Below are 22604 nucleotides of genomic sequence, written 5' to 3'. Positions count from 1 at the left end.
TTGTTAGTTGTTAAGTTGTAACTTGCACTTGATTTTATGTTTATTATCTAGTAATCTTTGATTTGGACTTAATTACATGTTTGATTGGTTTTCTTTTCACTTGATCAATGAATTAGGGTTCTTATCAATCTAGTTAATCAAATTGTGAAATTCATGTATGTTTTATGATTTGATGTTAGTAACATGCACTTGATTGGTTGTAATTAGATCAAAAGTAATGTAATCAAAGATTAAATGTTCATAATCCCAAGCTTATAAGGAATGTTGAACATTGTTGGTAATTGTTACAAAAACTTAATGCCATTTAATGATTTGGTCCAAGAGCTTGTTTGAATTGAACCAATTAAATGAAGTTTTATTTGAAGAACATGTTTTAAATAAAACACTTCTGTCAACCTGGATATTAGAGCTTGATAATATCTAAATTACCAACCTAGATTGAACATGAGTCATAACCATATTACATCTTTCAATATAATACATATATAGGAATCAGAATCGGAAATGTATTTCTTTTACTGAATTTTGTTATCAATCTTGTTTACTTACGAAGTTTAATTCTAGTTCAAGCATAATCCCCCACTTAAATATTATTTGTATGATGTGTGAGAATAAGGCTAAATAAGAAGTCATGTATTCCTGTGGATCGACCCAGCTTATCATATACTATCTTTAGTGTAAGAAGTAGCAGTGATTTGAGTTTTATTGTTATTATTTTATCCCATTATTTGTTGGTTTGACACACTAACAATCACTCTGCATTCTTTGGCATTCAAAGCATCTTCTAGCCGCATACATCCTCTGGTACCATCAATTGTGGAACAGATGGGTGACATTTTATGCCTAAATGTTTGTTATGAAATTTTATGCCTTTCTTTGGCATTCAAAGCATCTTCTATTTTAATTATCTTTTGATATGAATATATTTCTGTCCCCAAATGTTTGTTATGAAGTTTTATGCCTTTCTTACAATTATCGAGTTTATCATTGTATGCAATGTATTTTATGTCTTTCATTTGTGTATTTTATGCCTTTCAGTTTTGGTACTGATGATGTCCATGTTTTAAATAAGTTTAAAGAAAAGAGAGGTTTTATTCCTTTTTATTATTTTTGGAAAAAACGATAATGTAAAGTTTAATTCCTTATTTCTAGAGGGCAAAATGGGCAGATGGGTGACATATGGTTATATCTAATACATATATATTAATCATCATTTTTTATTTTCTACTACAGATATATTGTTATATCTAACATAAATTTGAGTGTTAGATACCCTTATTTAAAGCCTAAGGAAAACCTTATTTGCTATCTTAACAAGAAAAAGCTATACGTATGGAAATTTGTGAACTACAAAGTTTTTGTTTAAACTTGTGTAATGATATTGAACTAATTGAAGCACAATAAGTAGAAATTTATAAATGCTCATAAACACATAAATTAGAGAAAACTATACTAAAATTATCATAATGTGATAGTTTCTTCTCAACATAATGCAAACAAAGATGCATCCTAACCCTAACAAACAAACATATAATTAAAATTCCTATTATACCCATTTCTAATCGTTTGATTTTATTACATTTTATACACCCCCGTCATATGAACACTGACTTATTTTTAAAAATGCATCATTTTTGTTAATTTCAAAATACATGATAAAACACCAAGCGGGAAATCGAATATAAAACCAAAATTTCACATGCTGTATTTTGAAATTTACGCACATTAACAATGAAAATTCAATTTTCGATTTTCAAAATCAATCACCTAAACAGTTTACTAAACACTTAATCTGTAATCTATTCAAACAATTATTTATGCATCTTCTGCAAAAAAAAAAAAAAAAAAAAGTTTTACCTTGATTCCTCTTCTTCAAACGTGTTACAACATCAAAGCCATTAATTCTTGAAAACCTTTTATCCAGATTTTGACCTCCATCCATATATCTTTCTTCTATACTATCTATTCATTCCTCTTTCAAAACCAAAATCGCCACTAAGGTTGAAAAAAAAAGTCATTATTGATACCAAATTGATAATTTTTACCACAAAAAGTCAGATCGAGTCTTCGATTAGTAACCCTTTTATTCGCCTAGCACGTAGTAATTTTTATTTGATTGTGATTATTTAACTCTCCATATATACTTATAACATCTTTACAAATATATATCATCTTTTTTAACATTTAAATACTGTTTTTTTTTTTTTGCAGATTCAACGAACAATATGGACTATAGTCATGCTAAAGAAAAGAGAAAACTTAGAAAAATATATTTGGATAAAAAAAATCCAAAATTTATTTTTCTACTTCAGTCCCTCAGAATTCATCAACCGTACATGTTTTAAACATGAAACAAAATCATGACAGTATCAATTTTGTTTTTTTATCAAACTTTTACTATTTTCAAGATTATTATACGAACGAATTACATGTCAATCTCTTAAAACGATTTATAAATCCTTTGAAGTATCTTGAAACATTTTAAAATTTTCATTATATTTTGAATACATTTTTTTGTAATATTTTTATCGTCTTTGTTACTTTTGTTTTATAGAACGAATGAACATATATTATAATTATGCTAGAGAGAGAAGAAAGATTAGAAAGTTATATTTGGATAATAGAAAATCCAAAAGAATCTCCACCGCATCAACCATTCAAAGTCCATATAATTTAGATGTTTTGAACATGCACATCGATGGTAATCATTTTTCATACCTTCATTTCTTATAAACTAGCCGTTTACCCGCGCTAAGCGCCGGACGGCAAAAAGTTTCTTTCGGAAGATAGTTTTAATGTGATGATTAGTTTCCTTTAGACGTGACCTATTCATTGCGGCCATTTGGTAGACTATTTTGTGTCGAATAGTTCATTTCAACATATAGTTTCTTGCTACGTGCATAGTCATACAATGCGACAAAAGTTGAGTCTACATTTCAAATAATTCATCTAATAGTTCAAACTTGATTTTAAAATATATAAATAACAACAATTTGCAACCATGTAGTTTTGTACATTTATAACACGTCCAATATATAAACTACACCAATCTGCAATCATGTTGCTTCATCTGCTAGCCCTGCATTAAACATCAAATAAGCATCTAAGATACATATTTGAAGAAATTGTAAAATAATAAGTTGTTGATTGTACCCTGTTAATCACATAACACTTCTTTGTACACAACGTTTGATGTGTAGATTCCATCATTATCAAACGTTTTTTCCAGCTTTACTAATACCTTGGTATTGACACGTGATATTCCTCTGGACAACGCCACATAAAGCTGGCCATGTGAGAATACCGATTCTGGTAGATAAACACCTACATTTGGAATTGTTTGTCCCTGAGCTTTATTGATTGTCATAGAGAAACTAAGTTGAATTGGAAACTGCTTTCTCTTAAGTTTGAATGGGAACATCTCATCGCGAGACGGACATAGAGGAATTCTTGGTAAAAACACTATTTTTCCATCATGTTGGCCAACAGCTATCTCTGCATCAATGACATTTTGTTGGAAAGCTCTACATATCAATCTGGTGCCATTACATAACCCATTTGAAGGATCAATATTTCGCAAAAGTATTACAGGGCACCCAATTTTTAACCGAAGATAATGAGGGGGTACACCACTAACATTTAGCGAGTTCAAATACTCCATCAGATATAAGTTATTTTTGTCATCTTCTGCTTCATCAAAACTATAGTAAACTTTTTGCTCGCCAGAAAATCGTTCGATCAACTTATTATTAATCTCATCAACACTTTCATTTTTAGTTGACAATATCGCCCTCGAAATGATTAATTTTGAATCGGCGCCGTTGGATTGCAAAGAAGGAAATATTGCATCAATCAGAGCGTCAACGGATTTAGTTTTATCAGTGTATGGAATGGACATGTTATCAGGTATACGAATATAGGACTCGTCCAATGTTTCCTCCTTTCCATCACCGACTCGTAATAAAAAAATCAGAAAACCATGGGTCATTTACCGCTCTCATGTTGATATTTAATCGAAGCCTTTTAACTGAAGCCCATAGGGATGAAATTCGTAAGCTAGAGTCGACAATTTGTGCTCGAGTGCCACGTCTCACAACCGGCAACACTTGTCTAAAGTCGCCTCCCATAACCATTATCTTTCCACCGAAAGGGAGCTTCTCATCTGTGATGTTTTGCATTGTCTGATCAACTGCTTCTACTGCCTGCCTCTTAGCCATTGTTGCTTCATCCCATATGATTACCTTTGCCTCACGAAGTATCTGAGCCTTCCCACTTTGTTTAGTGATCTTGCACGTCGAATTATTATCAAGATTGAGGGGAATTCCAAATCGTGAATAAACTGTTCTCCCTCTTGGCATGTTGTTAGCCGCAACACCTGACGTGGCAGTTGCAAGTGCAATAAGACCACGGGCACGAATATTGGCCAACAAAGCTTGGTACAAAAATGTCTTTCCAGTTCCACCGGGACCATCTATGAAGAACACACCCGGAATATTTTGATCCACATGCCTCATTATCTCATCATATGCAAACTTCTGGTCTGGATTGAGAGAGTCCCGCGCATGTAAGTCTTCATATTCCACATTTATAGAGTATTCTTCTTGCAACTCACGATAGCCTCTTGATTGTAAATCGATGTGTGCACTGACATTTGGAAGGTCGCAATCACTAAGCTTTTTACTCATAGATTCTAGGAAGACTCTAATGTCGATGAATACCATATTTTGCACTTGTTCGGCACATCCATATTGTTTCCTATAATCTTCAGAAAGAGAATCATAGTGGTCGTCCCATAACTTGCGAACATTTCCTGGTTCACAAAAAATCAGCATCGTCGCAAATAACCTTCTAAGTGTGCTGGGAAATTGAAATAAGGAAGCCTCTACAAGACACTATGATAAATTATCATCGGTCTCTATTAAACCTCTTTCAAGAGCTGCTTTTCGAAATGTAGGGTGTAATACACCATTGGCTGTGTATAAATCTTCAAAGCAGGTAGGCTCGGTGATATGACATAAAAGCAGGCGTAGGTAGTATCTCTCTCCTTCAGATGGATTAGCATAAACAAGTCAACCAATCATTGATTTATGTTCCATGGTCCTCCAACAATGGTTGCTCCGATTCCATGTAAAATGTTTGGTAAATCCTTATACAAATATTTTCTCGCATTGGAATCTTCTTTATTCTTCTTGAAAAATGCCGTCAACATTGAATTTTTTTTCTTTCTCCCTATCAACAATGTCTTCCATTCTGTCACCGTCTTTGAACCTAACCAACTGTTGATTCGGGAGATGTATTTGCAAGGCCATCACACAAGGGTGGATTTTTGAAAGAGGAAAGCTAAAAACTCGCCATAATGCCTCATGAGGGGACACATAACGTGCGTCTTGAAACTTTCGTATCTCATTAATAACAACATTTTCTTGGTCTTTATCAATATGGATAACTTGTTTGTCATGGCCCTTATAAACATATTTGAAGAGGTACTTCACAGACTTTATACTCGAACAAACCTCAACGTTGATATGACAATTGAACATCATTAACAACTTTGGGTTGTATGGAGCCACCCATCTGTTATCCAATGATGTATTTCTTACAGTCACCTCAATTCCATTATTTCTCCTTCTATATAATGGATATGAGTCCTCTCCCTGTGATGTCTTTTCATTGAATTGCCTAGGATATCTGAAACGACATATTTTTGGCACACCCTGCATACATGGACTTTTTTCTCGTAAGCTACCATAAGGACCGTGCATCATGTGACTTTTGACAAGATCATGCATTTCAGGAAACCTTATTGGGTCGGGAATTTCCGCACACACAAGTTTTTCATAATCGTCTGGATTATTTATCTTATATCCAGGTGTCATTATTAAGAGAATATGTGCATGTGGCAATCCATGCTTTTGAAACTCTATCACATACACATACGACCCCACCACACCGATTATATGTCTCTGGAATAACTGTACCTTGAGATCCTCTAACTTAGCGTGAAAAACTCTTGCAACAAGGTCCGGTCGATCTTGAGCTGACTGTCCAGGCAATAACTCATCATCGATTTCTTTCCATTTTGGGTTGCACGTCATTGTAAGAAATATATCAGGCCTCCCGTCATCTTGAACTAAAGTCATGGCATCCAGAAATCTTCGTTGCATGTCACGTGGACCTCCAATGAAACTTGCAGGTAACACAACTCTCTGTCCAACCCTACTTGGTTGAGCCTCACTGGCATTGAAGCAATCAACAACGCCCTGGTATAAATCGGCTCTAATTTTGGTTTGGTTCTTTTCAACAAAAAACAAACGTGTAGTCTCAATCTTTATATAGGTATCTACTGCAAACTTTTGGAACAATCTCCCTCCCATCAAAATCACATTATCATTCGACCGTATCTGGAACTTGTAACAATAGTACTCCCGCATACTTACAGTATTTCTGCCTTTTTTTGAAGTAGATTCTGTGATATCATAATTTATGTGAAAAATATAAATTTAATATCCATATATTTAAGGCAATATATGTTACATGTTTTAAATATGTAAAAGAATGTTAAAGGCGTACCTTCGGAACCTTCATCATTGTCTTCATTGTCACTATGAATTTCATCCATGGCGACCCCATATCTTGGTATTTCCGGATGTCATCCAGACTCACCATTGGGAAAGAATAAAGGATACAACAAAGGATCATAACAACCAAAGTGAGGTTGAATTTCAGTACTATAGTTAGACCTCCCGTAGACAATAATACTTCTTTTATATGCAGTGATGTTGTCATTTCCTTCAACCCAAATACCAGCAACCTATGCAAAGGTGTAGTTCAATAGGGTGATTAATATGATATGTATAATAATAAATATGACACATTTAATTTTAAAATGAGTAAAGATAAATGTTAATATTCACACCTCAGATGTGTCAGCTTATTGTACACCCTTTGGTCAAGTTCAACCGATGCATTCAAAGTCACTCTATAATTATCAAGCGGTCCTAGATCAGAAAGACGTTTAAATGTTCTAACGTACGGATTTGAAGCTAGAATACGTGTTAGTTTTTGAATGATTCTTCTATCAACATTCTTCCAGGAGGATCTCTGTGATATTTCAGCTTCACCGTCATAAAAATACAACTGTAAATACCTCGATTTTCCATCCCTTGAAATTAACTGATCGATATTATGGTAGAGTGTTTCGTGCGCACAAAAAGTGTAAACTCCATAAGTCATACTTGCCAATTCTTCATCCACCTTTACACCTAGTGATGCGAAAGAAAAGTTTGAGTTATACGCCCTTATATTGTACCTGAAGCTTTCTTCTAGCTGCTCTTGCCTTGTGAAGAGTTGGTGCAATTCTATGGGAATAGGGGAGTATGCCAGTTTTGTCTTCCCACTCATGCAACAAAAGGTAGGGAATTCATATTGTAATTCCTTTGCTCCACAATAAACACAAGGGTTTTGAGCCTTTAATATACGATGTTCCATACGGATATTTTTGTAAACAAAATCATATGGATCCTCCTGAAAGGCGTATACTCTTCTTTTTGTCATCATAGTTCGTTCCTTTCTTCATTGATAATATTCTTTATTATAAGTCCTCGTCCGCTGAGCAGCACTTATAACACTTACAGAGGAATCTTCGTTGATATTTGTTTCGTTTGTCTCCATTGTACTGCAACTTGTAAGTGTTGTAGGTTGACTACATCCTTCACTGTTAGCTATCCTTCTCATTTTGTTTTACTCCTTTTTTCGTGCATAATAGTTTCTATTGTATCTTTTTTGATTTTATACAAATATATTATTTGGATAAATAGTCATATATTATAAATGCAAATATATACTTATATAAACGACATACCTTTTTCTATATCTATCGGGTTTTGGGAATCATCACAGTTTTCGTTTCCCTTATCTACGCTCCTCATTGAACACTATAATGGAAATGTTAAGAATAAGCACATATTATATCATCAAGAATGTAACATTTTGTAATGTAGACCATGTGATTTAGTAGTCATGTATGTGTGTGTTTCAGAAAGTAACACAACCCTTAATAAATAACCAACTATACTAAAAACTTGTAATCTAAAAACACAATAGAAAAATAAACCACACATGAAAATTTCCATAGATATCCAAAAGTTATTATTTATCAATTCATAAGTCAACACAAGAAAAATAAACCACACATGAAAAAATTCACCACAATATGTCTAACATTAATGTAGATCAACAATAAAAGCAACGCACTCGTAAACAAAGTTGTCAAAACTTCAAAAAAAACACCACCAAATGTCTCACGTGGAATTAAAAATTCTTCTAGGCATATTTATGATGTTAAATGCTTCCGGCATCCTCGGTTGGAACTCTATGTTGCTTAGTTTGGTTGATATCAAAATGTTCACTGAAAATAAGATAAAAACTATTAAAATGTATTGATTTAGTTATTTTAATATCACTACAAGTATTATAATTTTCTAGAAAAAACTTACTTGAATCCAAATGAATTAATTTCACCCGAGAAACAAATATTATATACTTTCTCTTTATCGCATAGACAGTCGTCACAATCTGATGGCGTGTTCGGTCGGTTATATATAGTTTCATCTTTATTATACTCCCCCTATTTATAATCAAATATTTCCAAAGTCACCTAATTTTGTTTCAGTGTAATAATAATAATAATAATAATAATAATAATAATAATAATAATAATAATAAACACTTACGACCCATCTTGGAGATATAAAGTGAACGAAGTTAACGTCAGTAAACCAGAGTAACGAGAATAGTTTCGCTTGCCTCTGATGATTTTTCCAACAACATCTAAAAATAGCGATAATTAAAACGACAACTTGTTATTATTTTAAAAACTTTAGAATGCTAAAAATATATATAATTTATTAAATTTACCGATCATCATTTTTCTCTCTGTCTGATCCTCTACTAAACTTTTTATCGAGGGAACCAATGGAAAAACCAGAAACCATGATATGATAACATCGACCAATCGATTAAACCGTGTGTTATTGCTGATCTTAATCATCAAATCGCCACGTAATAAACTGTATTCTTGATACCTCGGATACTTAGCATAGGTTGGTTCGATTTGAAAATGGTTTAAAGAGAACACACCACCCAATAGATTCCCTCCATAAATAAAACGCATCATTTGTTGTGGAACAACTGCTAACAATTTCTCTCTCTAATAGAAAATGTAATATTTTTATAAACAAAATACTTATGATAAATTATGAAAAACAAATAAGATATAAATAATTTTTAAACATACATTTTGATCAATAAGAACCATGAAGAGTTTGTTGGCTCTTGAGTCCCTCCAAATGAAATTCATACGAACGGGTGTCAAAATATACCACAAATGGTAGTTTAGTAGCAATGAAAATGCATCAACGTAAATATTACCATTCATGATTCTACAAAACGAAAGTCAGATGTGGTTGACTTAGAATTGATTTACATCATTATTTATATAAAAAACTATATTGATTTGAGATGCCCAAAGTATTATAACATATGTATTGTAAATTTGAAATATCCAAGCAATAAGAGTTTTTATTACATGATTTATTCATTAAATATTACAAAAAAACCAAAGCATATATACAACAACAAAAAAGAAAATATGGTCGTATTCTTTAATTAATACTTTACAGTATTTTTATTATCTTCTTCTATTTTCCTTTACAAATAGCTAGATAGAGATAAGATTTTATCCATCAGATTACAATTTTATGGGATCTATTGTTCATTTTGTGTTAAAATTCATACAGTGCAATATATTCTATATTTATGTAGTTAATTGTACCAAAATAACTCCATATTATGTAGTTAATTGTGAACGAAGTTAACGTTTATAGACCATATTTTTCATGTTTATAGATATTTTTTTTTGATAAATTCTTATTTTTTCTAATATCATCGTTTTAGACATTATTTTTAGTCATTTGAGTTTTATTATATTTTATTCTACACAAAAATATAATATTAATAGCTTTTATTTTTAATTTTATAGATATATATTGAAAACAATTTATGTAAAGCTTTTTGATTCTATAATTGTATAAAATATGATATTAAAACCTTCTTTTTGGAACTCTAAACGTAACCGTTAATTGGGTTCACGAAAACATGGATCAGAACACCATGTTTTTTTTACCATTACATAAAATTATTATTATTATTTTTTTTATGTTTTGAAGGATGTGAAAAATATATTATGATAAGGAAATAACATATAATAATTTAAAGAATACGCTGTGAGGACATACTGTTGAACAATTATGAGTCATTCACATGGATCAGAACAACTATACAGTTTCTAAAATCATTAGTGACAGATCATACTGTTGAACAATGCATTGAAAGAGAGAGCAATGATCTTATCAGTCTAACATTAGGTTACTTAAAGAACACTTAATTCTACATATGGAATTATGGATCTTTCAGACGAACAGACAATAGACAGATAAATATAGTAAGGAAATAACATATAATAATTTAAAGATCTAACAAATACATTAAGATGATTATACCATTACAGGAACAGGAACAAAGTAACACAGGAACAAACTGAATGCAATTTTTAACAAACAATCTTCACATGGTTACACCAAATTCGATCTAGTAAAGTAGAAGAAGTAAAGAAAACAGAAGACAGAAGACAGAAGAAGATTCATCAAACAGCTAGAAGAAATAAAGAAAACCTAAATTTGTGTAACGAAATGTAATCCAATGTAATGAAGTAAATTTCTAATTCCCGATTCCTTGGTGGTGAATTGTGTTGTGAAAGTAAAAAATAAGAACATAATACATTAGATTTATAGACAGAATAATGTATCAAATGATGTATTTTCGGATATTACTAATTGTCAAAAATCATACCAAAAATATTTTAAATCATACTATAAATAATAAATGTCAAAAATCATACCGAAAATATTTTAAATCATACCATAAATACTAACTATCAAGAATCATACCGAAAATATTTTAAATCATACCATAAATACTAACTGTCAAGAATCCTACCAAAATTAATCATATTATTATCATATTTTCATTAAAATAATATCATACTAAAAATAAAATATATATTAGAAGCTGAAAATACTGTAAATGTTAGTAACATTTAAAAAAAAAAAATAATTTCTTCTAGTTATTTTTAAAAAAGAAACTTATCATTTACTTAAATGTAATATAAGTTGAAAACAAAGTAAATCAGAAAATTTGACAGTATTCTGCAACCAATACAGTTTTTTTTTTATTTATTTTTTAAAATCTTTTAAATAGAAATAATAATGCTATTACCCTATAATAGAAAAAAGATAGTAGTACCCTGCTTCTTCAAGCAGCAAATGTGGCTCCAGTTTCCTCATTTTTTGGACTCTTGGCTATTGGCAAAGCAGGAGGTACCCATCTAGACAATCAAAAAGTATACAATTTAGTCTCATTTCAATTTAGTTATAATATATATATATATATATATATATATATATATATATATATATATAGATTAGGCTTTAGGGTGAATGATAATATTTTCATTTTTTACCTTTTCAACCCAGGCTTTAGGGTGAAATAAAACCGCAACCCCTATAGAAAAAAATCCATCAAAAAAGAATTTTGTATAAAAACAGGAGATGTGATAGAATATAGAATAGTCTGTTTCTTTTTTGGACTGAATGTAATGTTTGAGTAAATGACCTTTTTACTCGTCTATTTGTAATCATACCAACAAACAATTTGAAATTTTTGTATACATTCGTAACTAATATGTTATCATGAACAAAATAGATATTTGTATTTATCAAGAAATTCAAATAATTAAAAAAAAAAAGTGCAATTGAACCTAAAGTCGGTTGACGGATTGACTCCTTGCCACCCCATATCCTTCCATTGCTCTGAGGTCAAACCTTGAAGTTTAACATCTGGATATGCTAAATACCACAAATCTATCAGAGCTTTCTGTTGATAACATAAATTATTATTTATGTTAACTATTTTCCAAAGTAATGATTATTCATTATTATAAACAAAAATCTAAAGCAGTGTTAAAATATACTTGATGTTAAAGGCTTTCTTCATCAAATGGTATGTTCAATCTTTCTTGAAGCCTTTGATATGTTCAATCTTTCATCAACTTGGTTTGGAATTAAAAAAAAATATATTAATCAAAAAGGAAATAAAGTTACAAATGTGATTCCCATTTTGCTCTGCAAACATGGCAAATGTGATTCCCATGTTTCACATTTGAAGCAATACCATGAAAATGGAATGAATGTGAACATTCTGCTGTGAAAATGGCTTGTCCTTCTCCATGTTTCATTGAAGCTAAACATATTGTGCATGTTTTCAGTTATAAAACAACATATATATAATGAGAATCAAATAATCAGCAAAAAAGACATGCACTTTTAACCTTCTTGAAAACTGTAAATAGCTCGAGATAAATAATTTCATACCAATTTCGTGTCTCAAAAAGCATTTTGTTTGACATTTAAAAGTCAAAACAAGACTCTGGGTAGCAGCTACAAGACAATATGCAAGACAACAAAGAGGAACACAAACAACAACTATTTGCTTCTTTGATTTACAGGAATTCGAGATTTGAGACACGGGATTCCAAAGAATCAAACTGTTGCTTCAACTGCAATCGGACAAGATCAAAAATTAACAAAACAAGTTCGAGTGATGTTGGAAAATTTATTGGAAAAAAAAGTACCTGGAGAGAAAGAGAGTGACAATCGAGCAAGAGATCTTTGTAGACAAACTGAGACACGGTATTGGATTAACCAATAAAACCAATAATTAAAGTTACTTTAACTATCTTTGCGTAACTCTTTTGAAAACTAAAACCAGATACAAGGGCTACAACAACACTCTGAACTTGATTATGCTTTAGACAAACATTTACTCCGTTGAATTTCACATTGTATTAAAACTTTTAACTTTTGCTCATAAAAAACCTCTGAGATTTTATATTAAGCAAATTGCAGCACACCTTTTGAGCATTTTTTTGGATACTTGATACACAAGAATTGGATAGGACAAAATATTGTGAATCTGTCTCACCTTGTCCTCACATTAGACGGAATAGATTTGGTAGAAGTTTTTGGAAGAAACGATGTTGATAGTGTCTAGAGGGTACCTGTGGTGGCTGAGGGAGGTTACGAAGGTGGTGGTAGGCGGCGGAATCGTCGTCAGCAACGGCTTCTCGAGATACACAAGAATGGGATAGGACAAAATATTGTGAATCTATCTCACCTCGTCCTCACATTAGACGGAATAGATTTGGAAGAAGTTTTTGGAAGAAACGATGATGATAGTGTCTAGAGGGTACCTGTGGTGGCTGAGGGAGGTTACGAAGGTGGTGGTAGGCGGCGGAATTGTCGTCAGCAGCGGCTTCTCGAGATGATTGACGCAGATCTTTAGGATTTTTTAGGATCGAAGATGTTGAGAGCTGATTCGTCGTCAACAACGACGTCCTCCTCCCCTCTGTGTTCGGGGATCTTTGATAGCTGAGACCTGAGAGCGTGTTAGGGTGAAAATCGAAGGCGGGGAAAGGGGCATCTTTGGTGGTGTCGATGTGAATAGGTTAGATGGCAGATCTTTAGGGTTTTTGAGGATCAAAGATGCTAAGATGTCTGTCAGGGTGAAAATTGAAGGCGGGGAAAGGGTTTATATTGGAAACGCTGGAGATCCGCCATGTTAAGACCTCGACTGCTTGAAGGCTGACGATCGGATTGAGGATCGAAGATGCTGAGTATCTTTAATCTGTCTTCATGTCCATATCCGGATCTGTTCATCAGTGCCTCCATATGAAGTTGGAAAGGGGCATGTCGATGTGAATGGGTTAGATGGTTGTGGTTAGGAGATTAGGTAAGGTCATTATACGGTGTAGTATATGATCCTTGTGTAGCGTGTAGTATAATACGTATATTGCTTAATGTTATTGTACATGAGGTAAGATATGTTGTACGTCTTAATTTTCAAGAGGTGGGCAATATCTTTTTTAACATAAATGTGCAATCCTTCTGGACAGCTGCTACCTTCAAAGAGCTCAAAAAATGTTGGTAACGAAAATACAAGCAACTATAAATCGTTTTCACATCAACAAAGAAATTTAAAATCTCCTTCTTCAATTCTAAATGCTAGAACACCATTATCTAACATTTTCAATGGTATGAGTCATTTTCTACAACCTATTATCCAACTTTTACTATTTTCAAGATTATTATATGAACGAATTACATATCAATCTCTTAAAACGTTTTTTTTTAAATCTTTTTAAGTATCTTGAAACATTTTTAATTTTCCATTATATTTTGAATACATTTTATTGTAATATTTTTATCGTTTCATTACTTTTGTTTTATAGAACGAATGGACATGTATTATAATTATGCAAGAGAGAGAAGAAAGATTAGAAAGTTATATTTGGATAATAGAAAATCCAAAGGAATCTCTACCGCATCAATCTTTCAAAGTCCATATAATTCTAATGTTTTGAACATGCACATCCATGGTAATCGTTTTCCATTTCTTATAAATATATTTTTTTTCTTTTCATACCTTGATTTCTTATAGATAATTATATATTTTTTAACAAATGTTTATATTGTATAACAGAAATGTGCACTCCTTGTGGACAGTTTCTACCTTCAAACAGCTAAAAAAATGTTGGTAACGAAAATACAAGTAACTATAAATCGTTTTCATATCAACAAAGAAGCTTACAATCTCCTTCAATTCGAAATGTTAGAACACCATTATCTAACATTTCCAATGGTATGAGTAATTTTCTACCACCTATTATTACTGTCATTCATTAAATGTTTAAAAATTCTAGCAAAAATTATACTGTCTAATTCTTCTATCATGTTTTACAGGCATATATAATTCTTATAATAACATCCAAACACCAATATCAAATAGCAGACATCACTATTTCTTTTCCAATGGCATGCAATCCATCAACTCGTCGACTATAATTCAACCTTCTTCTTCTGATAATTTAACAAGACGAACCCATAGATTAAAAAGGAAGCCTACCAACATATCAGCAATTCCTATGTTTGACTTTACAATACACGGAGAAGTTAATGATCAACATACCCATGCAAACATAGCTAAAGGTGTATCAAAAGGTAACCATCACAATAAAAAAAAGTTATTTGAATTAATTATTATCTTAAATTTATGCAATTGTTACAGCTACATAGATTGTTATATTTGACATTGATTTTTTTTAAACAGATTACATTGATCATGGTGACCAGAATGTTGTATGTCAAATATGTAATGCAAAGTTATGGACAGTTGAATCTATTAGAGGAAAAGATAAACAGAATACAAGTTTTTCACTATGTTGTGGTTATGGCAAGGTTGAGTTCCAGATTCTAAAGAAGCGCCACCAACTTACCTAAATCTTTTTCGTTCAACAGATTCTAAATCCAAATACTTCATTAACAACATTCGTCGTTACAATTCAATGTTCTCATTTACCTCAATGGGTGGGAAAGTTGATGCATCCATTAATAGTGGAAAAGCTCCATTCATATTCAGACTTAACGGTCATATTCACACATATCAAAATTATTTTATGTTTTTTCATTATTTTTCATTACAACTATTAACATTTAAATTACATTTTATTTGCAGTCGACAACAAGATGCATCTACATCAACTTGTGATTCAGTCGATCTTCAGATTATACACGATTTGAAACTTATGTTGGATTCAAATAATGTGTTGGTTCAGACTTATAGGATGGTGAGAGATTGTTTCCACGACAATCCTCACATTGACCTTAAGTTACGCCTTATTGGAAAAAGGATACAAGATGGAAGGACATATAATTTACTGTCTGCATCTGAAGTTGCTGCTCTAATTGTTGGAGACATTGATGATTCTTTTCAAAATAGAGATATCATTGTACAAAATTCATCGGGCTCTCTTCAACGTATTAGTGAATTACATCCTTCTTATCTCGCTCTTCAGTATCCACTACTCTTTCCATATGATGACGATGGGTATAAAGTAGACATCCTTCATCGAGGTTTAACAAGTTCAAGCAGCAGCAAGCGCCCTAACTGTACAATGAGATAATTTTTTGCTTACAGAATTCAAGATAGGATTAATAGCTTCTCATTAATTCTTAATTCAAGAAGGCTTTTCCAACAATTTTTGGTTAATGCCTTATACAATGATCGAAAGCGAGAGACTTTTTCGTACGGAAAAAACAAAAAAATCTTAGACATGCATCCTACGAACATCTTCGAAACGTACAAGATAAGGGGAAGACAACTTTTTCCAACACTGGACAACGTGTTATCTTACCTTCTTCTTTTACTGGTGGTGCACGTTACATGCAACAGAACTATTTGGATGCTATGTCCCTTTGTAAATGGTTTGGATATCCAGATTTTTTTATAACCATAACATGCAATCCAAAATGCCCTGAAATCAAAAGGTTTCTTAAAGACACAAATCTCAAACCTGAAGACAGCCAAATATTCTGTGTAGGATATTTAAAATAAAGCTTGATGCAATGATTAAAGACCTGCGAGAGAAAAAATTATTCGGAAAAGTTCAAGGAGGTATGTCTGATTTTAAATTTTCAATTTTACCATCTTCATATTTATAGTATAAATACTATCATACCTAACAAAATTATTACATTTCATTTATTATTTATATTTTTATTATCTATTTATATTACTGACATTTTTTATTTTTATTTTTAGTTTCCTTAAAAAAATTATAGTTGTTTATACAATTGAGTTTCAAAAGCGCGGCCTGCCTCATAGTCATATATGTCTCTTTTTGCACTCCGATGACAAACTTCGTACCGTTGAACAAATTGATAAGTATATTTCGGCCGAGATTCCAAACATTAATGAAGATCCTGATTTGTATTCACTTGTGAGCGAGTTCATGATGCATGGTCCTTGTGGTGCTGAAAATATGAAATGCCCATGCATGGGTGATAATAAGTGTTCAAAAAACTTTCCGAAAACATTCTCCAATGAAACTTCAGCCGATGAAGACGGTTTTCCGATATATAGGAGATGAAATGATGGATCTTTTGTTGAAAAGTCTGGTGTCAAATTGGATAACATACATGTTGTTGCTTATAACAAAGACCTTTTGAAAAGATATCAAGGACACATTAATGTCGAGTGATGCAATCAAGCTAGTTCTATAAAGTATTTATTCAAATATATCAATAAAGGTCGTGACAGAGCTACACTTGCTGTCATACAATCAAAAAATGAAAGTGCTACTGATAATTCAGTAGACGAAATCAAAGAGTATTATGATTGTAGATATATATCTGCATGTGAAACATCATGGAGAATTTTTGGTTATGATATTCATTATAGGTATCTTGCTGTGGTTAGGCTTCCTTTTCATCTTCCTGATCAACAACAAGTTATTTATGATCCAGATGATGATATCGACAATATCCTTGACAAACCGTCTGTTGCATCTTCAATGTTCACATCTTGGCTTGAGTGTAACAAGATCTATAAACAAGCCCGAGATCTACTTATGTTGAATTCCCTACAAAGTTTGTGTGGAAAGCTAATTCACGGAAATGGGAACCAAAGGAAATAGGATTTTCAATTGGGAGAATTCATGTTGTTGCACCTAAACTTGGTGAAGCATATTTCTTAAGAGTTCTTTTAAACAAGGTCAGAGGTCCAACATCTTTTGAAGATATCCGAACAATAAATCGAGAAATATGTCCTACTTTTAGAGATGCATGATACACTTTAGGGCTTCTAGATGATGATAAAGAGTATATTGAAGCTATTAAAGAAGCAAGCCATTCAGTTACTGGTTATTACCTACGGTCATTATTTTCAATGATGTTGATCTCTGATAGTTTGGGAAGACCAATATTTGTTTGGGAAAATACATGGGAATACCTTTCAGACGAAATTCTTTACAATCAACGACGTCGGTTAAATTCTTTTGGTATAATACTTAGCTTTTATGAATTTAACCTATTATATATAAACCATATATTTTTATTTTTTTTCTAAGTTTATATTTACCATTCTACAGATTTATCCCTTACTGATCATCAATTGAAGAACTTGACTTTGTTTGAGATTGAATCATTTCTACTTCGTAACAATTCCACCCTCAAGAACTTCAAAGGCATGAGTTACCCAGATTTTGATTGTGTATCTTCTTCTAATAATCGTTTGATTGCTGAGGAGTTATCTTATGACATCACAAGTCTTCAAAACGAACTTCAGATTGTTTCATTAACAAATGAACAACGAGGTGTTTTGAGGATGTCATGGCAGCAATTGAAGATAATAAAGGAGGTGTGTTTTTTGTTTATGGTTATGATGGAACGGGAAAAACCTTTCTTTGGAAGACTTTATCAACAGCTATCAGATCTAAAGATCAAATTGTTTTGACTGTTGCTTCAAGTGGTATTGCTTCTTTGTTACTAACCGGAGGTAGAACAACACACTCTCGCTTTGGTATTCCATTAAATCTTACTGAAAATTCAATTTGTTATATAGATCGAGACAGTGATGCCTCCAAATTACTAAAACAAACATTGCTGATTATTTGGGATGAAGCGTCGATGGTTCATAAGCATGCATTTGAAGCATTGGATCGCACTTTAAGGGATGTTTTAAGTTTTGGTAACGTTAGGAACTCACATATCCCATTAGGAGGTAAAGTAATCGTATTTGGAGGTGATTTTAGACAGATTCTACCAGTTGTTTCTAATGGTAGCAGACAAAAAATTGTCAACGTGTCGTTAAGTTCTTCATATATATGGACAAATTGCAAAGTTTTAAAATTAATGAAGAACATGAGGTTGACTGTTGGAAAAGATCCGTCTGAAATACAACAAACAAGGTTATTTGCAAATTGGATCTTGGATATAGGAGAGGGAAATGTTGGTGGTTCTAATGATGGTGATGCAGTTATTCGTATTCCTGAAGCTCTTCTGATTACTCAATCTTCTGATCCTATAGGTTCATTAATTGAGTTTGTATATCCATCACTTCTTGACAACTTGAACGATCCCAAATATTTTGAAAAAAGATCAATTCTTGCACCGAAAAATGAAGTTGTTCAAGAAATAAATGATCGTTTGCTTTCATTGTTTCCTAGAGAAGAAAAAGAATACCTCAGTTCAGATAGCATCTGCCAAACAGAGTTTATTCACAATCAGTTTGATGATAGTTTATATTCACCTGATGTTTTAAATGGACATAAAATCTCCGGTTTGCCAAACCAAAAGTTGATTTTAAAGGTCGGTGTTCTGGTTATGTTACTAAGAAATATCGACCAGAAAAATAGGTTATGTAATGGTACTAGACTTCAGGTCGTATCATTGGGTAATCGCGTCATAGAAACAGTGGTCTTAACTGGAAGTAACATTGGGCATCGAGTTTTTATTTCAAGGTTGTCTTTAACACCTTCAGACAACAAAATTCCATATAAGTTCAAAAAGAGACAATTTCCCCTAGCGGTTTGTTTTGCTATGACCATAAATAAAAGTCAGGGCCAATCATTAAAAAGGGTTGGGTTGTTTTTGCGAGAACCGGTTTTCTCACACGGTCAGTTATACGTTGCTTTATCAAGAGTAAAGAGTAGAGAAGGACTGAAGTTATTGATTTTAGATAAGGATGGTAATTTGACTAATAAAACTTCCAATGTTGTGTTCAAAGAAGTATTTCAAAATTTATGTTGAAGTTTTATGTTTATTTTTTAAATCAAATAAAGTTGTACTTACTTACCATCCACAATCAAATGCTTTTTTATATTTATTAACTATTATGTACTATATAAAATTTTTAACTTACCTCTCGTGGTTTCTACGAGTTTTAACCTAGTCTTCTCTTCTAATAAAACAGTACTAAACTCGCCACGTGTCATTCTAATAACGCCTTCCCCTTCATTGTTCCCGCTCAAAACTTGTAAGTGAAGTTCCCATTTTGCCCTTGCATTCGAAAAAAAAAAGTTGTAAATCAGGAAACGAAATACTATAAATCAGTAAATCATGAAATTTCAAATTCAAATTTCAATTATACCATACATATCTGCAAAAAATCTGGAAGATAATATTTGTTAACTCTATCTATATCTATTTATGGAGTATGGAATATTAATCCCAATAAATCAGGCAATCAATTACGTTTCTGTTTACTCTTCCTAATTTAAATATTTGTATACATATACACGTTTACCTGTTTACGTTCCTGTTTTAATACGATTTCAGAGGGAAAAAAATTCATCTTCAGGTTAGCAAGACTACATTGTTCTTTACCTTTTAGATGTTCTTTTTTCAATCACAATCTTAATCGATTCCAACCCAGTTTTCATTCTTGAATTCTTTTTTATTAAAATGTTAACCATTTCGAGGAATAGCAACCAAGTTTTCTCAGTTTTTTCCCCATTTCTTTTACCTGTTATCGTTTTTTACTCGAAACAGTGGATTATAATCCGATATGTTTGAAAAGAACTTGGCCACTGGATTATAACCACCCACTGTAAGGTGGAAAATCATAATTAAGGTCTCAAGATAATCATATCCCTGCAAACTACATGTTTTCTAAACTTCAATTTATAAGGATGAAAGTTTAGAAATATCAATCAAGATTATGTTACTGTTGTACTGTTTTTTTGGAAAATTGAATAATAAGTTGTCAAATGTGATTACCTGATTTACCCTTGTCACTGCTGTCGTTTTTTGTCTGTGAATCTGTGTGTATGTGATGTTATATCCTCATTTAGTGATTGTTGTTAGTTCTGTGGTATGAAAAAAAGGAATGTTGAAATTACTAGAGCTCAAATCTATAAATGTAAATAAAAAATCTTCATGTCACCATAGTGTAAGTATGAACTGAGTGCTGGTTAAAGACATCCTTACCACATCGAACTACAAGCCTAACAAAGGATTAAAGACTTCCCAACAACATCATAATGACAAAAAAAAAAGATTTATAGCATCCTACTTTGATTTTATCCAGTACTGCCATTTTAATTTAATTTTTCCTTCAGTTGTTTGTAACTGTTCTTAAGGCCATGGACATTTTTTTGAAATTAAACTTTAAGAAAAGGTCCACCACTTAATCAAAAATTATGTTTTATTTCATGATTGTCAAAAAAAACTCTTACATGTGTGCCAAATTTAGAGAATTACCCTTCTTTTCGTTCATCAACGACCTTCCAATTTATCTTCACCAAAAATCCTTTACTTAATATCCATTTTACAAAATTACCCTTATGTTCTTCTCACTACACCAACTTCCCCCAAAAATTAAAATAGGTTGTTAAAAATGGTACTTTCTGTTAAGGGCTTTTAAGTGGGATAATGTGGATGAGTGTATGTTTCTTGAATACCCTTCTGCTCATTTGATTTTAAACTGAATTGTCATTTTAGTTCCATTGTTACTTCCGTTGTTTAAAATAACAATGCTTCAAAAGTCCAAATTAAGAAGAAAATAGAGTCTTGTATTTGGAGCCTGTGTGTATAACAGATACTTTAACATTATAACAAGTTGGCATATTATGTAAATAGAAACAGTAAAATTTGTGATGATTTATATCGATATTGATTTTACATTACTGATAGTTTGACATAATTAGATCAAACTTGAAATCATAATTTTTTTTAATGTTGAAGATTATATGTAATAACTGCATCAGACGTTGAACACATCCAAACAAATCACTAAACAAACTTACTATGCTTGAGATAAAGTTCATACAGGAAGAAGAGGCCCAATTTTAGGTTGAATCTTACCTTTAATTTATGGCTTACGTTTCTTTCTTCGGTCGATATATGGAATGGCCGATTACATCATTTATAAACCGTGTGATCGACAAAGATACCCATATTTCTTCTACTATAAAGTTTGAAATTTGATGTGTACTCTAGGGAGATGTTGTGGAAAAGGGACCTAATTGAATGTACTTGATATGTAATCGATGGAGGCCTCTGCTTTTGATATTTAATCGGAAGGTGGAGATGCAGCTTTCTATGAAAAATGTAGATGAAGGATGGTTGGTCGGTGTTGCCGGAAAGTAGACCGGCGACAGGTTTTCACCGCTTAAATGGAAGGATGCTTCGAATTTCTTCTGTCAATACCAAGAAGGGGGATTTGGAGAGGATTGGATACGTGGGTTGGTGGGGACTTAAAGTTTTTATAATTTTTATTATTTTTACACATATATGATAAATTTACTATATATTGGATTTTTATCATGTTTGCACATATATTATTAGTTTATCACCATTATATTTAGACTTTAAATATTTATTATTTTTATAAATATATTTGATAAATCAATAATATGATAAATGAATAACTTTTAAATTTTAATGGTAAATTAGTCATTTATATTCATCAGAAATATATATATATATATATATATATATATATATATATATATATATATATATTATTAAGGATATTGCCCACCTCTTATGAAAATTAAGAGGTACAACATATCTTACCTCATGTACAATAACATTAAGCAATATACGTATTATACTATACGCTACACAAGGATCATATACTACACCGTACAA

The 22604-nt window shown here is 31.9% G+C and overlaps 2 protein-coding genes and 2 long non-coding RNA genes across 9 annotated transcripts; all 4 read right to left on the bottom strand.

The window, feature by feature from the left end:
• Positions 1 to 3157: 3157 nt before the first annotated feature.
• On the bottom strand, positions 3158 to 4832 carry LOC145090183 (uncharacterized). Its single transcript, XM_079028511.1, has 2 exons — positions 3993 to 4832; positions 3158 to 3940 (listed from the first exon to the last, which is right to left on the bottom strand). The coding sequence occupies exons 1-2, from the start codon at positions 4830 to 4832 to the stop codon at positions 3158 to 3160; spliced, it is 1623 nt and encodes a 540-aa protein (XP_078884637.1).
• A 348-nt stretch (positions 4833 to 5180) lies between these two features.
• LOC145090181 (uncharacterized) lies at positions 5181 to 6619 on the bottom strand. Its single transcript, XM_079028510.1, has 2 exons — positions 6571 to 6619; positions 5181 to 6466 (listed from the first exon to the last, which is right to left on the bottom strand). The coding sequence occupies exons 1-2, from the start codon at positions 6617 to 6619 to the stop codon at positions 5181 to 5183; spliced, it is 1335 nt and encodes a 444-aa protein (XP_078884636.1).
• Positions 6620 to 11260: 4641 nt separating this feature from the next.
• Positions 11261 to 14090, bottom strand: LOC145090876 (uncharacterized). Of its 2 annotated transcripts, XR_013701804.1 has the most exons (4): positions 12089 to 14090; positions 11876 to 11991; positions 11579 to 11619; positions 11261 to 11443 (listed from the first exon to the last, which is right to left on the bottom strand). It is a non-coding gene; the product is annotated as an uncharacterized LOC145090876 (long non-coding RNA). The 2 variants fall into 2 exon arrangements; XR_013701803.1 differs by having other exon boundaries at positions 11876 to 14090.
• A 1334-nt stretch (positions 14091 to 15424) lies between these two features.
• Positions 15425 to 22201, bottom strand: LOC145088894 (uncharacterized). Of its 5 annotated transcripts, none has more exons than XR_013701313.1 (5): positions 21816 to 22201; positions 20730 to 20818; positions 19873 to 20009; positions 16367 to 16486; positions 15425 to 16119 (listed from the first exon to the last, which is right to left on the bottom strand). It is a non-coding gene; the product is annotated as an uncharacterized LOC145088894 (long non-coding RNA). The 5 variants fall into 5 exon arrangements; XR_013701314.1 differs by lacking the exons at positions 15425 to 16119; positions 16367 to 16486 and adding exons at positions 18734 to 19173; positions 19261 to 19485; XR_013701312.1 differs by lacking the exon at positions 15425 to 16119 and having other exon boundaries at positions 16159 to 16486.
• Positions 22202 to 22604: the final 403 nt, after the last annotated feature.

This window comes from Lactuca serriola, chromosome 2, assembly GCF_051521515.1.
Source record: "Lactuca serriola cultivar US96UC23 chromosome 2, Lser_US96UC23_V15, whole genome shotgun sequence".
Classification (NCBI taxonomy): Eukaryota; Viridiplantae; Streptophyta; class Magnoliopsida; order Asterales; family Asteraceae; genus Lactuca; species Lactuca serriola.
The sequence above is the reverse complement of the archived record's forward strand: the minus strand, read 5'-3'. Positions and strand labels throughout refer to the sequence as shown.

Bases quoted from the DNA above. Each gene is read 5' to 3' on its own strand.
- LOC145090181 (XM_079028510.1), bottom strand. From the start codon at position 6,619: ATGGATGAAATTCATAGTGACAATGAAGACAATGATGAAGGTTCCGAA. The intron at 6,467-6,570 runs GTACGCCTTTAA...ATGATATCACAG, and splicing joins CAATGATGAAGGTTCCGAAG to AATCTACTTCAAAAAAAGGC.
- LOC145090183 (XM_079028511.1), bottom strand. From the start codon at position 4,832: ATGCTGATTTTTTGTGAACCAGGAAATGTTCGCAAGTTATGGGACGAC. The intron at 3,941-3,992 runs GTAAATGACCCA...GGTGATGGAAAG, and splicing joins TAAATATCAACATGAGAGCG to GAGGAAACATTGGACGAGTC.